The 15,638-nt window shown below is 42.0% G+C and overlaps 1 protein-coding gene across 1 annotated transcript in view; it reads right to left on the bottom strand.

The window, feature by feature from the left end:
- The window catches only part of CCDC39 (coiled-coil domain 39 molecular ruler complex subunit), a 71,180-nt gene that overhangs the window by 26,359 nt on the left and 29,183 nt on the right, over window positions 1-15,638 (bottom strand). The window contains exons 8-9 of the mRNA XM_066601544.1: window positions 5,921-6,024; window positions 3,957-4,089 (exon numbers count right to left, since the gene is read on the bottom strand). Coding sequence (XP_066457641.1) covers window positions 3,957-4,089; window positions 5,921-6,024 — 237 coding nt within the window. The remainder of the gene's footprint in view (window positions 1-3,956; window positions 4,090-5,920; window positions 6,025-15,638) is intronic.

Genomic DNA, 15,638 nt, shown 5'->3' on the forward strand with positions numbered 1-15,638 from the left:
GGTTCACCTGCAGGGGAGAATAAGGAAATCACCAGCAGCCAGAGAATGCCTTATTCTCCCCTGCAGGTGAACCCCATTTGTGCCGCTTCAGGGTATATCCCTTCAGCTCGGCCTGCAGCAGCAGTGCTTTTTTAAAGCACCACGCTGCTCCCAATAGTCTGAATGGGCAATTCCACCGCTAGTAAAGCTTGTGGCTTGATAATGGGAAATTGTACATTCACGCTATCTCTCACGCAGTTAGCCGAAAGTTTTTTGTGCGGCTAACTACGCGTGAATTGTCTAAATCTTTCTCGACCTCCCTTTTCCCTGGAATTCGGGAAATCAATAAATTCTGTTCCAGTTTTTTTTGTACTTACTGCACATATATGGCATTGTGCAAAAGTTCAAATCTTTAGGCAGGTGTGGAAAAATGCTGTAACCGTGGTTTTTGTATTTTTGTTTTTCTGTATCCCCCTGTTTTGTAAGTGCTGCAGAATATGTTGGCGCTATATAAATAAAGATTATTATTACTATTTAGCGTGACCACCCTTTGTCTTCAAAACAGCATCAATACCTCTAGGCACACTTGCACAAAGTCAGGGATTTTGTAAGTTTATAGTGTATGATTAACCAATTACACCAAACAGGTGACAATGACAATCATTTTCATATGTAGGTTTAAACACAGTCATTAACTGAAATATAAACAGCTGTGTAGGAGGCTTAAAACTGGGTGAGGAACAGCCAAACTCTGCTACAAACGTGAGGTTGTGGAAGACAGTTTCACGTCATAGGTCATACCCCATGGCAAGACTGACCACAGAAAGAAGAAACAAAGTAGTTATATAGCATCAGCAAGGTCTCTGCAAAGCAAAAATGTCAAAGCAGACTGAGGTTTCAGGGCTCAGTCACACGGGCACATCGGCACCCGTGTTACTGCAGGAAGGAGACGGCCGTACCTCAAGACGGACGTCTCTCTGCAGCGCCAGGAGAAAGAACATGTGACCGGCTTCATTGCCAGTCATGTGTTCTATCTTCAGCGGTGTAGTGAGACGTCCGTCTTGAGGTACAGCCGTCTTCTTCCTGCAGTGAGGGCTCAGTCACACGGGCGCATCGGCGCCTGTGTACAGGTGCCAATGCGCCCGTGTGACAGAGCCCTCAAGATGTGCTGTTTTGAAGAAGCACAAAAAACAGCAATGCTGAAGACTGTAATCACAGTGGTTGACCAAAGAAACTTAGTGCAGCACATGAAATGCTTAATTCCCTTCAAAATCAGAAGTTGTGCAGCAATGCCATCAGCTCAGAATTGGCTAAAATCGGTGGGACCTAAGTCCATTCACTTTTTGAAGACGTCTGTCCAGTAGTGGTCTTCATGGAAGGATTGCGGCAAAAAAGCCATACCGTCAACGTACAAACAAGGCTAAGCAACTCAATTATACACAAACACTGCGGTGCAGAAAAATGTCAGCAGGTGATGTGGACCAATGAGTCAAAATGTGAAATATATGGATGTAACAGAAGGCAGTTTGTTTGCTGAAGGACTGTAGAGTGATACAATAATGAGTGTCTGCAGGCAACAATGAAGCATTTTGGAGGTTCCCTGCAAGTTTTGGATTGCATTTCAGCAAACAGACTTGAGGATTTGATCAGGGTTAATGGTCCCCAACACTAACGATGAACAAGCAGTCCTGGAAGTGATATGCCCCCCCACAGAGCTCTGACCTCAACATTATCCAATCTATTTTGGAATTACAGGAACATGCAGAAGAATTTGAGCGAGTCTACATCCACAGAAGGTCTGTGGTTAGTTCTCCAAGATGTTTGGAACAATCTCCCTGCCAAGTTCCTTTAAAAACTGTGTGCATGAGAAGGATTGCTGATGTCTTTAAGCCTAAAGCTGCATTCACACGAACGTATATCGACTCGGTTTTCACGCCGAGCCGATATACGTCGTCCTCATCTGCAGGGGGGGGGAGGATGGAAGAGCCAGGAGCAGGAACTGAGCTCCCGCCCCCTCTCTGCCTTCTCTCCGCCCCTCTGCACTATTTGCAATGAAAGGAGGCAGGACAGGGGCGGGGCTAAGTTCTGCAAATTAGCCCCGCCCCATTCCGCCTCTCCCCATTGTAAATAGTGCAGAGGGGCGGAGAGGAGGCAGAGAGGGGGCGGGAGCTCAGTTTCTGCTCCTGGCTCTTCCATCCCCCCCCCCCCCCTGCACATGAGGACGACGTATATCGGCTCGGCATGAAAACCGAGCCGATATACGTTCGTGTGAATGCAGCCTAAGGGTGGACACACTAAATATTGATTTGATTTAGATACCTCTTTTGTTCATTCGCTTTGTATTTTGTTAAATGACAAAAATAAACAATTAACACTTCTGTTTTTGAAAGCATTCTTAAGGCCCATTTACACGCAATGATTATCACTCAAAATTCGCTCAAAAACCATCGTTTGAGAGATAATCGTTGTGAGTAAATGCTCCCATCTTTCAATCTGAACAATGATTTTTAGGTGAGCATAAAATCCATCATTCAGCCAGAGAGAAGATAACACAGACCGCATGTTGTGTTTGCTGCCCATGGTGCTATATTTTCCACGGGAGTGCTGATTACATTGTATTCAGCTTGCAGCCCTGTGGCAGAACAATAGAGCTGAATGCAAAGAACAGCCCACCTGCTGTTCTCTGCATACGGCTCCAGGAGGCATATTTACATGCAAATAAAGTTGATAAGCTGCTAATGGACATTAGTGTCCATTAGCAGTTTTGCTCAAAATCTTTTGAACTATATTTTACATGTTAATTAACGGACAAGATCTTACACATGTTCATGTGCAATGTGACATATTACAACAGTGTGAAAACTATCTTTTGGTGTCTGTTCATTTGCCACAATAAAGGACGAATTTATTAAGTTTGTACCAAAATCCTGTCCGGGACCTAGTTTACTGGTGTGCGACCATCCATCAGGTGGATGAAAGATGACGATCCAATGAGCTAACACACTCCTAATTATTAGAGACCTCCCATCCCATTTAATAATCTAGTTGTCCGACGTAGAACCCTCTCCAAGATCCCCTTATCCTCTTTACAATTTGGAGCCCAAAACTGAATCCCCCACTCAAGATGTAGTCTTGCAAGTGATTCCTAGGCGGATAATATTATATTGGAATCACATGTTTTAATCTTTTTACGCACTAAAATCCTATTGGCTTTTGCAGCTGCTGCTTGACACTGAGTACTGCTGCTTAGCTTATAGTTCCTGTAACCAGAACACCCAAGTCCTTTTTTTGTTCTGTTGTTTCCAGTTTAATTCCATTTAATGCTAATACAGTAATACAGTTCCCGATGGCTCATTGCAAGAGACACTTCCCACACATTTAATCTAGTCGCCTGCCTTTGAACCCTCTCCAGCTTTCCCATAGCCTTTTAGCAATGGGAAGCTCAAACCTGAATTGCTCTTTCAAAATGTGGTCTTGCAAGGGATTTGTAGATTTATAGAGGGACAATATTATGTTGCAATCACAGTAAGTATGTCTTTTGATAAAAACCCTAAAATTGTATTTCCTTTTACAACTGCTGCTTGACATTGATTACTGCTGGTTAGCTAAATTGTAACTAGAATTCACAGGTCATTCTCTAGTTGTGTTGTCCCCTGTCTTAGTCCATTTAATGTATATGTAGTAAGAATATTACTCTCCCCTAGGTGCATTACTTTACATTTATCAACATTACATTTCATTTGTCCATGCTGCCAGTCTTTCAAAACCTGCATGCTCATTATGTACTTTATCAGAGATTGATAATGTTTCTTAGTCATTTTCTTTTTTTCTCCTACCCCTGCTTTGTAATTATTCTGTGTCGCTATATGAAAACGAAGTAAACATAAGGTTAAAACTTGAAATTGCTTGTAATTAGGTCTACAAATGCCATCTTATGTTCAGTACAATGTATTTAGGTACCAGTAGTGTAAACTTACCTTCACTGTTTTCTCTTGTTCCTTCAGCATTTCCTCTATACGTTGGGCCCTTTCCTCCACGCTCAGGGCTGAGTCTGTCACAAGCTTCAACTTTTCAACCAAACTTTGGTTATATTCTTTAGCCTGACTTAGTCTAAAAACATAATTTGAATATGATGCAAATGACTCTTAGTCACTGTACTTCATTCACTAGAATTTAGAACTGGAACATTTATTATTTTTGTAGATGAATCCATGATTACACACAGTATGTACACAGATCTGGGCGGTTGTTAGGATTGTCCTGACCATTGACTTGAAAATGATGTTTGTCTACTGCAGCACCACAGGAAAGGTATTTGATCTCACCAAGTAAATGAAAGATTAGGCTATTGATTTGCTCTAACAATTAGAACGAAGTAGAATGGTGTCAAAGACCAGGAGCTTCTTCAACAGCACTTACAGAAATTAGGAAAATGTCCACTTCACTTGAAAAAAAACATATGCATATTTGTATGCAAGCATCATTGGCTAGAAATCGGTTGTAAAAGGTGGTGCCAATACATCATAGTGAAGTTACAGTACGTTTGCCACCTTAGACATTCATGGCATTACTGTAGGGTATCTTACAAATGTCTGATACGTTAAGAGACACCCACTCTCCTCATAGATTGGTGTTTCAGAGGTGCCTCCCCACCACCTGAGTCTAGCAATGTGCACCATCAGAAGTAATACATCTAATTGTCACAATAGCTTGGACATATGGATGTGTCAACTCTGTGGTGTCATACACTCACCAAGTAATGGTTTGAACATAACTGAACCAAACATTAATGATTTTTAAGTAGGAAGTATAAAGGAGCCATTCCATACCAAATCACCACAGCTTCCACCTCAACCGGCATGAAAATTTAGAAGGATGGTAGAGGGCAAAAAGTAACTTATGGATGTAAAAGTTCAGCCCTCAGTGATGCACAGTATTCATACAAAAGGTTGCAAACATGAGAAAAAAATAGAAATTTATACTTTCCAGATCAACAAATAAAAATTCAGAACTTTGCTTCTAATTATGGTAGAACTTTGATCTTGGGCTCGTTTTGAAGTTAATGAAGCACACTTTTTATACAAGATATAATATTAATAACACATAACATTCTTCATTTCCAGGTCACATGATGTAAACCTTAACCTTGTACATCTAAAAAAGCGTATGTTCTGCAACTGGGCGAACCTATACACTAACTGCTACAGACAACTAAAGCACAGAAGATGACCTGTAACTTTCCCTCAAAATTGTAAGTAGTGTTATATTTCATTCTAGATTAAAGTAATTTCCTAAAAAAAAGTGCTAAGGTATTTCACTGAATGTGAAGTCTACTACTTCATGTCACCTTCAAATAAAGAATGTGATATTTTATTAAACAAAAATATGCTTCATCAGCTTCAAAACAACCTCAAGATGAAATTCTACTATAATTAGAAGCAAACTTATATATTTTTTTGTTGATGTGGAAAACACAATTTTTTTCTCATGTTTGCAGCCCTGCAGTATAAAAATATGATGTATCATTTAGGGCTAAGATTTTACATCTCTAAGTTACTTTATGTCCCTTACCATCCTTCTAAATTTCATGAAACGTTTGGGTTGAAAAGTTTTCTTTTTTTTTTTTAATTTGGCATTGAATGACACTAATAGATAATTACAATATAAACAGTTTTTGGAGTAGTTTTCCAGGACTTTACTGTTGATAACCTACCCTCAGGGTAGGTTATCAATAGTTGATCAGTGGGGTTCCATCCCTGACGATCAGCTGTTTGCTGGACCAACTGTCCTTGCGGACACAGCCGGAAGCAGGCTGCTCTGTCCGTATTGCAGCAGATCACTAATCAACTAAGTATGGTGTGCATTATGTTGTATCTATCGGTTTACCAACTGTGTGTTAAATGTTCTTATACATCTGCAAATGAACTAATGTAGACAATACCTTTCATCCTTTTTCAAGACCTCTTTCTTCAGATTGGTAACTTGAACTCGCATAACTTCCAATTCAGTAGCTGTCCTATCAACAGTCCCTTTGAACGTATCCAACTACATATAAAAATAAATATCATAAACTCAACATTACTAAAAACATCACTGGAATTATCAAGTTAATTAATTAAGCAAATTACAATGTATTTCAAATGTTGTCATGATGAAATCCATGAAATCGCTAACACGTAATTCTTGTGCAACTACCTAAATATCATCTCCTTTGGTTGCTTTTTCTGAGGGCTTGGACCTCTGCGAATTCAATAAATGTAGGGGCTTTGGGCACTATAGTATACACACAAAGTTAGAGACTTCCCTGCTCATGGGGCACAGGGAAAAACTAAATTGCCTCTCCATAATAATGACCCTGTGATAGGGCACCTCAAATGTTAACTAGTCTGGACTTGAGATTTATAATGCTAAACCTTAATATTAATGTTTTGCTTTTCTTCAGCATGAGCATCTGATAAAGCTGTCTATGTCCTAGAAAATATTAACCCTTTCCAATCCAATTTTGGATTCAGGGTTTCCTAAAAGGCTTTTTTTTCTGGCTAAAGCCAGTGTGTGTGCGCCAGAGAGGCTCCAACATCGGACTGGCTGGCAATAGACGGTAAGAATACCCTGTCGGACGTCTTCTGACATTGGACCTGAACAAGCTACTACGGTATATTAACCCCTTAATGACATGGCCTATTTTGAGCTTAAGGACCAAGCCTTATTTTTCAAATCTGACATCTGTCACTTTCTGTGCTAATAACTTTTGAATGCTTTTACTTATCAAGGTGATTCTGAGATTGTTTTTTCGTGACATATTGTACTTTATGTTAGTGTAAAAATTTCATCAATAAATTTTGTCCTTATTAGGAAAAAAAATCCAAATTTACTGAAAATTTGGAAAAATTCACAATTTTCAAACTTTGAATTGTTTTCTTTGTAAGATAGAAAGTCAAACACCACAACATAGTTATTAATTAACATTTCCCATAGGCCTACTTTACACAGCAATCATTTTTTAAGTGTTATTTTACTTTTTGCAGACTCCACAAAGTATATAAATTTAGCAGTAATTTTTCATATTTACTAGCAAATTTCAAAATCTAAATTTTTTAAGGACCAATGCAGTTCAGACATAGTTTTGCCGAGCCTGTATATCAGAATCCCCCATGAATTGCCCCATTTTAAAATCAGCACCCTTCAAAGTATTCAAAATGGCATTTAGAAAGTTTATTAACCCTTTAGATGTTTTACAGGAATTAAAGGAAAGTGCATCAAAAATTAGAACAGTTCCTTTTTTCTACTGATTTTCAATATAAAACCTTTTTTTTAATATGAAACAGTAGGAGTTAGCAAAGAAACAAAACTTGGAATGTATTACCCAGATTCCGCAGTTTTTAGAAATGCCCCATATGTGGACGTAGCCTGTTGTATGGGCACATGGTAGGTCTCAGAAGGAAAGGAGCGCTTCTTGTCTTTTTGAATGCAGATTTGGCAGGAATAATTTTCAGACCCCATGTAGTGTTTGCAGTGCCCCTGAGGTAGCAGTACATTTGAAACCCCCAATAACTGACCCCATTTTGGAAACTACACCCCTCAGGGAATTTATTAAGGGGTGTAGTGAGCGGTTTGAACCCACAGATGTTTGAGGAATTTTTTTAACAGTTTGAGTTCAATACGAAAAAATCCAATTTTTCACATAATGTTTAGCTTTAGGCCCAGATTTTCATTTTTCACCAGTGGCAGAAGGAAAAACGTACCCCATGATGCGTTACCCAGTTGCTCTCGAACACGGAAATGCCCCATATGTGGACGTAGCCTGTTGTATGGGCACATGGCAGGACTCAGAAGGATAGGAGCGCTTCTTGGCTTTTTGAATGCAGATTTTGCTGGAATAATTTTCAGAGCCCATGTAGTGTTTGCAGTGCCCCTGAGGTACCAGTGCATTTGAAACCCCCAACAACTGACCCCATTTTGGAAACTAGACCCCTCAGGGAATTTTTTAAGGGGTGTAGTGAGCGGTTTGAACCCACAGGTATTTGAGGAATTTTTTTAACAGTTTGAGTTCAATACAAAAAAATCACATTTTTCACATAATGTTCAGCTTTAGGCCCAGATTTATATTTTTTACCAGTGGCAGAAGGAAAAAACGTACCCCATGATGCGTTACCCAGTTGCTCTCGAACACGGAAATGCCCCATATGTGGACGTAGCCTGTTGTATGGGCACATGGCAGGACTCAGAAGGATAGGAGCGCTTCTTGGCTTTTTGAATGCAGATTTTGCTGGAATAATTTTTAGACCCCATGTAGTGTTTACAGTGCCCCTGAGGTACCAGTGCATTTGAAACCCCCAACAACCGACCCCATTTTGGAAACTACACCCCTCAGGGAATTTTTTAAGGGGTGTAGTGAGCGGTTTGAACCCACAGGTATTTGAGGAATTTTTTTTAACAATTTGAGTTGAGAACGAAAAATTCACATTTTTCCAATAATGCTCAGTTTAGGCCCAGATTTTTATTTTTTACCAGGGGCAGAAGGAGAAAACGTAATCCATGATGTTACCCAACAGGGAAATGCCCCATATGTGAATCTAAACTGTTTTTAGGGCGCAGGGCTCAGAAGGGAAGGACTTAGCATGTGGCTTTATGTACAAGCTGTGCGAAGTACATCAGGGTAAAACGTCAGGGCAATAAAAAAATTAAAATTTCAGGGACGTGTGGTAGATCTTAAAACACTCATTTATACAGAGGCCGGGTTGTGTGGGGCACGTTTCACACTGGTATCTGGTGTCTTTTCTTATCCCCTGTTTGTAGCACACTCTGCACCTCTTTTGGGGCCTTCCCTTCGTCGCAGTGGAGGGAATTTCACTGAGAAAATGCTGCCCTGGTACAATTCTTGTGGCCTCGCTTCCAGAAGTACTGGGCCTCTCCCCCACCTCCTGGTCCCCAAATATTAGGTCCTTGATAACTTCCTCTTGAAATTCAAGGAATGTCCCCCTGTGGCCTGCACCTCGGAACAGCACGTAGGCATTATACAGTGCCATCTGTACGAGGTGCACGGCCAGTTTTTTGTACCACACCCGTGTTTTCCGCATGGCTCTATAGGGCTCCAGTACCTGGTCTGATAGATCGACCCCTCCCATGTACTTATTATAGTCGAGGACGCAGTCTGGTTTGGGGGTCTCTGCACTCGTACCTCGTACTGGGCAGGGGGTACTGCTGTGGCCGTGTATTGTCGTCAACATAAGGACATCCCTCTTGTACTTATATTTAACGCACAATACATTGTCGCTGCATTGGGCCCGGCTCTCACCCCTTTTGAGCAGTTGCCCAAGCAGCGTCTTAGGGAGGCTTTTTTGATTTTTCCGAACAGTGCCACATGCCACTGTTCCTCTGGAAGCGAGGCACTGAAACAGGGGGACACTGGTATAAAAGTTATCCAGGTACAGATGGTAACCCTGGTCTAATAGTGGGTGCACCAGTTCCCACACTATTTTCCCTGTTACTCCCAGCACGGGGGGGCATTCTGGGGGCTCAATTTTAGTGTCCTTCCCCTCGTAAATACGGAACTTGTGGGTGTACCCTGATGTACTTTCGCACAGCTTGTACAACTTCACACCATACCGTGCCCGCTTACTGGGCAGGTACTGGCGGAATTTTAGCCTCCCCTTGAAGTGTACCAGGGACTCGTCTACTGCAATGTTTATCTGTGGGGCATACGCCTGGGCAAACTTGGCGTTAAAATGGTCTATTACGGGCCTGATCTTATACAACCGATCGTAATTGGGGTGATCGCTGGGGGGGCACAGCTGGTTGTCATTGTAGTGCAGAAATTTTAAAATACACTCAAAGCGCGTCCTCGACATCGCCATGCGGAACATTGGGGTGTGGTACAAAATATCGGTAGACCAGTACGCCCTGATTGTTGGCTTCTTTATTAGCCCCATGGTTAGTATAAGCCCCCCAAATTTTTGTATCTCTGGTGCATCCACAGGGGTCCACTTATCGGGTCTGGCATAGCTGGAGGTGGGATTTTGTTGAATAAAATTCTGGGCGTACAAATTAGTCTGGGTAACAATGTGGGCAATGAACTCTTCTGAAAAAAAAAACTTGAAGAAGTCCTTCCCTCTGAGCCCTTCCGGATCAAATTGAATCCCTGGGTTCCCAATAAAATCAGGGATCTGGGGTCTGTAATCTTCCGGGGTACTCCAGTGAGCATCTGATGCATTGGGGTCAGTGGCGGTCCTTGGACGCCTTCTCGGGGGTGCAGGGAGCTCAGACTCGCTGGATGAGGATGAGGATGAGGAGTCGGAGAATGCCAAAAAAGTGGGGTCGTCATCACCACTACCTGAGTCCGAGTCTGATGCAATGATTGCATACAGTTCCTCTGAAGTGTACCTCCTGCGGGCCATATTTATATAAAATGGGGCACACGGGGAAAAAGTTTTATTAGATGGGACACTGCGGGATGGGGTGACCACGGGACGGGGGTCGGAAAGAACGCGGAAACTTATGTGGTGTATTCACGTAAGTGTTTTTTTTTTTTTCTTTTTTTTTTTTTTACACAGACGAATACACTGACACAACACGGACTAACGACACACTACACACTAGACGGACTAACGACACGCTACACTAACTAATGACGGGTGACGGGACAGGTAACGAAATGGGAACAACAGGAACTTTTTTTGTTTTTTTGGTTTTTTTTTTACACAGACGAATACACTGACACAACACGGACTAACGACACACTACACACTAGACGGACTAACTAAACGCTACACTAACTAATAACGGGTGACGGGACAGGTAACGAAATGGGAACAACAGGAACTTTTTTTGTTTTTTTGTTTTTTTTTACACAGACGAATACACTGACACAACACGGACTAACGACACGCTACACACTAGACGGACTAACTAAACGCTACACTAACTAATAACGGGTGACGGGACAGGTAACGAAATGGGAACAACAGGAACTTTTTTTGTTTTTTTGGGTTTTTTTTACACAGACGAATACACTGACACAACACGGACTAACGACACACTACACACTAGACGGACTAACTAAACGCTACACTAACTAATAACGGGTGACGGGACAGGTAACGAAATGGGAACAACAGGACCTTTTTTTTTTTTTTTTTTTTTTTTACACCAAGGGATACACTGACTACACGCTGCGCTACACTACACTGCTGATCGCACGCTACAGCTCACTCACTACACTTCTGATCACACACTACAGATCCCTCACTCACTACACTACACTGCACTTCTGATCACTCACTCCACTGCCTGATCAATCACTCACTACACTCACTACACTACACTGCCTGATCAATCACTCACTACACTCACTACACTACACTGCCTGATCAATCACTCACTACACTCACTACACTACACCACACTGATCACTAACACTCACTCCACTACACCACACTGATGACTAACTCCTCTCCACTACACTGATCACTAACTCCACTCTGCTACACTACAGTCCACTACACTACACTCCACTCCACTCCACTACACTACACTCACTCCCTGCCTAATCTACACTCTAATCGCACTTATATTCAGAAAAAACACAGTAGGTGCTCTCTGTACAAGCACCGGAAACACACTGCGGTGCTTGCACATGGAGCCCCTACTGTAAACAGCGCGAAGTCCGCTGCTGCGCTGTGATTGGTCAGGGAGTTTTTCCCTGACCAATCACAGCGATCGTGGGGGAGGGACCGCTCTGATTGGTCCCCAGCCCGGATGCCTCACTTGTCTGCCGACGATATCAGCCAGGATCGCTGCTGTGTCGCCGCGATTGTCACCGCGGCGACACTTTAATGGCATGACGTACCAGGTACGTCATGTTGCGGGAAGTATCCCGCTACCATGACGTACCAGGTACGTCCAGGAGCGGGAAGGGGTTAAAGGGAACTTATCAATAATTAGAAGCAGAATAAACTAAGTTATGGTGCTTGTAGTTTAGGCAACATGGAATCAGAGGAGTCTCTCTTAATGCTCAACACCCAGTCCCATGTTCCTGCTGTGTTCCCTAGCAAAAGCCAGTGTGTGTGCGCCAGAGAGGCTCCAACATCGGAGTGGCTGGCAATAGACGGTAAGAATACCCTGTCGGACGTCTTCTGACATTGGACCTGAACAAGCTTCAATCAGAATGTAGGAAGACGTCAGACAGTCGATTGGAAAGGGTTAAGGAGAACAGTAAAACTACAGAAACGGTTATGTTTTTGTGAAAGTCATAAATACACTGAATGGCTACTACGGTATATTAAAGGGAACTTATCAATAATTAGAAGCAGAATAAACTAAGTTATGCTGCTTGTAGTTTAGGCAACATGGAATCAGAGGAGTCTCTCTTAATGCTCAACACCCAGTCCCATGTTCCTGCTGTGTTCCCTAGCAAAAGTCAGTGTGTGCCCAACCAGCTTGACTCTTTTCAGAAGGCTATACCCATGCTCTCCCATGGAAATGAATGGGCATACACGCATACAGCCTTCTGAAAAGAGTCAAGCTTACTGTGTGCACACTTTGCCAGGGAACACCACAGGAATGGGGAACCGGGTGAATATATAAAAAAAATGTCCGCACTCCACATCACCTAAACGTTAAACACCGTAACTTAGTTTAGGTTACTTATAGCTCATGACAGTTTAACCCTTTAAAGACATTTCCTGTATGGACATTAGACACATGAAACCAGAGTGCAGCATAAGATTAAGTGAGCAAGTTTCCCATGAATCACTTTAGGTGTGAATCCACATTAGAATGGGAAAATCAAGCAATATGAGTAACCTCGAACAATGATGAAGAATGATGTAGTCACAGAAAAACATCCAGCAATAAAACTATCCTGCGGATGTAACCAACCAAAAGGGGTCAGAGGATGATGTCAAGAATTGTTGTGATGAATAAGCTGTGAACAGGGAAGCAAACTGCAGCCGAATATAATGCTGTTGCTCCAATGAACATGCCTGAACACACGGCACATCATTCCTCAGCACAAATCGCTGGCGCAGCAGACGACCAGTTTGCGAGCCATTGATGTCTAACAGAAACAAATCTCTAGTCGGCAAAACAGCTCCAAATTTGGATTCCTGAGCAATGGAAAAACATCACCTGCTCAGATGAATCCAGATTTCTGTTGCATCATGCAGATGGGAGGGTCACAAAATGGCACAAGCAGCATGAACCCATGAACCTTTTCTGTAATACATGTGAATGGACAACTGAACAGAAGGGCTTACTTAGAGGGGTTGTCCAGGGTTAGAAGACATGGTTGCCGTCTTCCAAACACAGAGCCACACTTGTCTGTGGGTTGTGTTTGGTATTGCAGCAAAGAAAATTTGGTCTCACAGAGCCCATTACATTTACTGCATTTGACACCCACCATTGTCTTTGTTTGCAGTGATGTCATGAGTGATGAAACTGGACTGCTGTGGTGTGGAACCGGGTTGTCTTCAGGGGAGAATCCAGGCTTAGTTTGGGCACTGATGACAGCTGTGTTCATTTCTGGGGACCTAGAGTTGAGCGCCTCAATCCTGCCTTTGCTGTGGAGTGGCACACTGCCCACACTTGGTGGGGCCAGTGCATATGACAGTTGGTCACCCCTAGTAGTGGTACGAGGGACAATGACAGCTCAGTGATATGTTCAGGACATCCTCCAGCCACATGTGTTCCTCTCATGGCTTCCAAGAGGCATTTTCCAGAATAAATAATGCTCTGTTGCACAAACAAGGGTATCACAGATATGCCTCCACAACATTACCACACTTCTGTAGCCTGCCTGGTCACCAGATTTATCACCAGTAGAACACATATGGGACCAATAGGAATACCAACTTTGACAGCCTACAAGTTTCCACGATCTAGAGGCTCGGTTACAGGAAATGAGGACCGATATCTCGCAAGACACCATACGGGACCTGTATGCCTCACTGGTTAGATCTCTTTTTTCACACATAAAAACGGCATGTGCATACAGTATATTTATACACCACATAGGTTTAGCAATGTTTATGGGACATCGATCCCACAGTTTCCACTAATAAATAATCATTTACATTTATCAATCTCTATTGGGAAAATATTTTATGGCGTGCATCCTGTGTTGCTGGCAATATTGTCCTAAAATGGACGGGTAAATTGGGAAAGTTGAATGTCTTTTATGAGTATTTTAAAATATGTATATTGAATCTTTCATTCAAAAAAACCTCTTTTGGATAGTAGCTGCAGTGTAGAAGTAATAGGAATTTAAAGGATAGATTGGCAAAATCTGATGGTAAAAATAAAAATGAACAAACTCACTTTTTGACACCAACATTAGGGAATTTTCCTTGTCTTGCTTGCCAGAATTGTGAAAATGTACTTAAGGGTAATCGTTTTATAGACCCAGGAAGATATACATGGTGCTCTGAATATGTTATATACTGTATATAACAATATGTCTGTGCAATTTGATCCATGTAGGGGAAATGAAGATGGAAATTCATCAGAAAATTATTAAACATAGGAGCACCGTATGTCGTAAAGTGATGAAATTACCGGTTGTTGAAAATACCCATACTATAAAACGGTTGGGATACAGGGTCGCTGGTTTAATAGGACCAATAAGGAGAGGTCCTATTTTTTTAGGAAAAAACAAATAAAATGGATTTTTATAGTTTGCAATAAAAAGCAATTGCAGACAATACAACTGTACAATTAAATATTAGAATTAATATTAGCAATATATAATAGAATTGCGCCTTTCCCAATATTTAAATCTGAGAATAGTCATCCATTAATTATATCTATGATACCATTTTTTTTTTCTAATGGATTTTAACAATTGCATTGTTTTTGTTTTTATCTAGATAATTTGAAGCACGCTGGGTTGGAAGACCCTGATATCCGAAAGATACTCTGTCGCTATACAAAATAATAATATTGATGATTATTGTATATGTATGTTTTTTTACTGTGTAAACTATTCTTTTGGCTCTATTTTGTGATCCGCTACGTCAGATTTTCCCAGTTGGATAACAAAGCGGCAGTACACATCGGGGGATAGTTTTGCAATATATGGAGTCTCATTGGCCCCTAGTGCTGTTCTGTAGGAAGGGGGGTTATCGTGGGGATGTAACACCTTCACTTTGACAGGGCTGTAATCTAATGCGAGAATATAGTGGAAGGGATGAAGGACGTATCTCTCTGTTGCAGGGAGAAGGCATTGCGTTACAAGTGTAGTGGCCCGGAGGTCCTACAGGGCAGTCACCCAGTCACGGGTCCTGTAACACCTAGCTATGTGCTCCTAAGAGACATAGAAGGTGCCGTACGTTGGAAAACCCCTGTTTTCCTCCTTTCTTCTCAAGCTTCAGCTAAACTGCTTGGCAACAGCTGGCTGCTTATTGGCTGCTTGTCATGCTATCACTGATTAGTAGAGGGGGATGGTGTGATGGTGCAGAGCGGGAAAGGATCAGGGTGAGGAAGGATGTTAGGGGGAGGTGTAGACAGAAAGTGCGGGAGTTAGACAGGAAGAGAAGCAGTGGTAGGCAGGAGTTGGTAGTGAGTAGTCATCGGAGGTGGATTCGAGAGGAGGTGCAGTAGCATGGAGTGGATGTAGCATGCTCTAGGGAAGAAAGCAAGGACTTTAACAGTTTCCCAACAAGCTA

The sequence above is a fragment of the Eleutherodactylus coqui genome, chromosome 1 (genome assembly GCF_035609145.1).
Source record: "Eleutherodactylus coqui strain aEleCoq1 chromosome 1, aEleCoq1.hap1, whole genome shotgun sequence".
Taxonomy (NCBI): domain Eukaryota; kingdom Metazoa; phylum Chordata; class Amphibia; order Anura; family Eleutherodactylidae; genus Eleutherodactylus; species Eleutherodactylus coqui.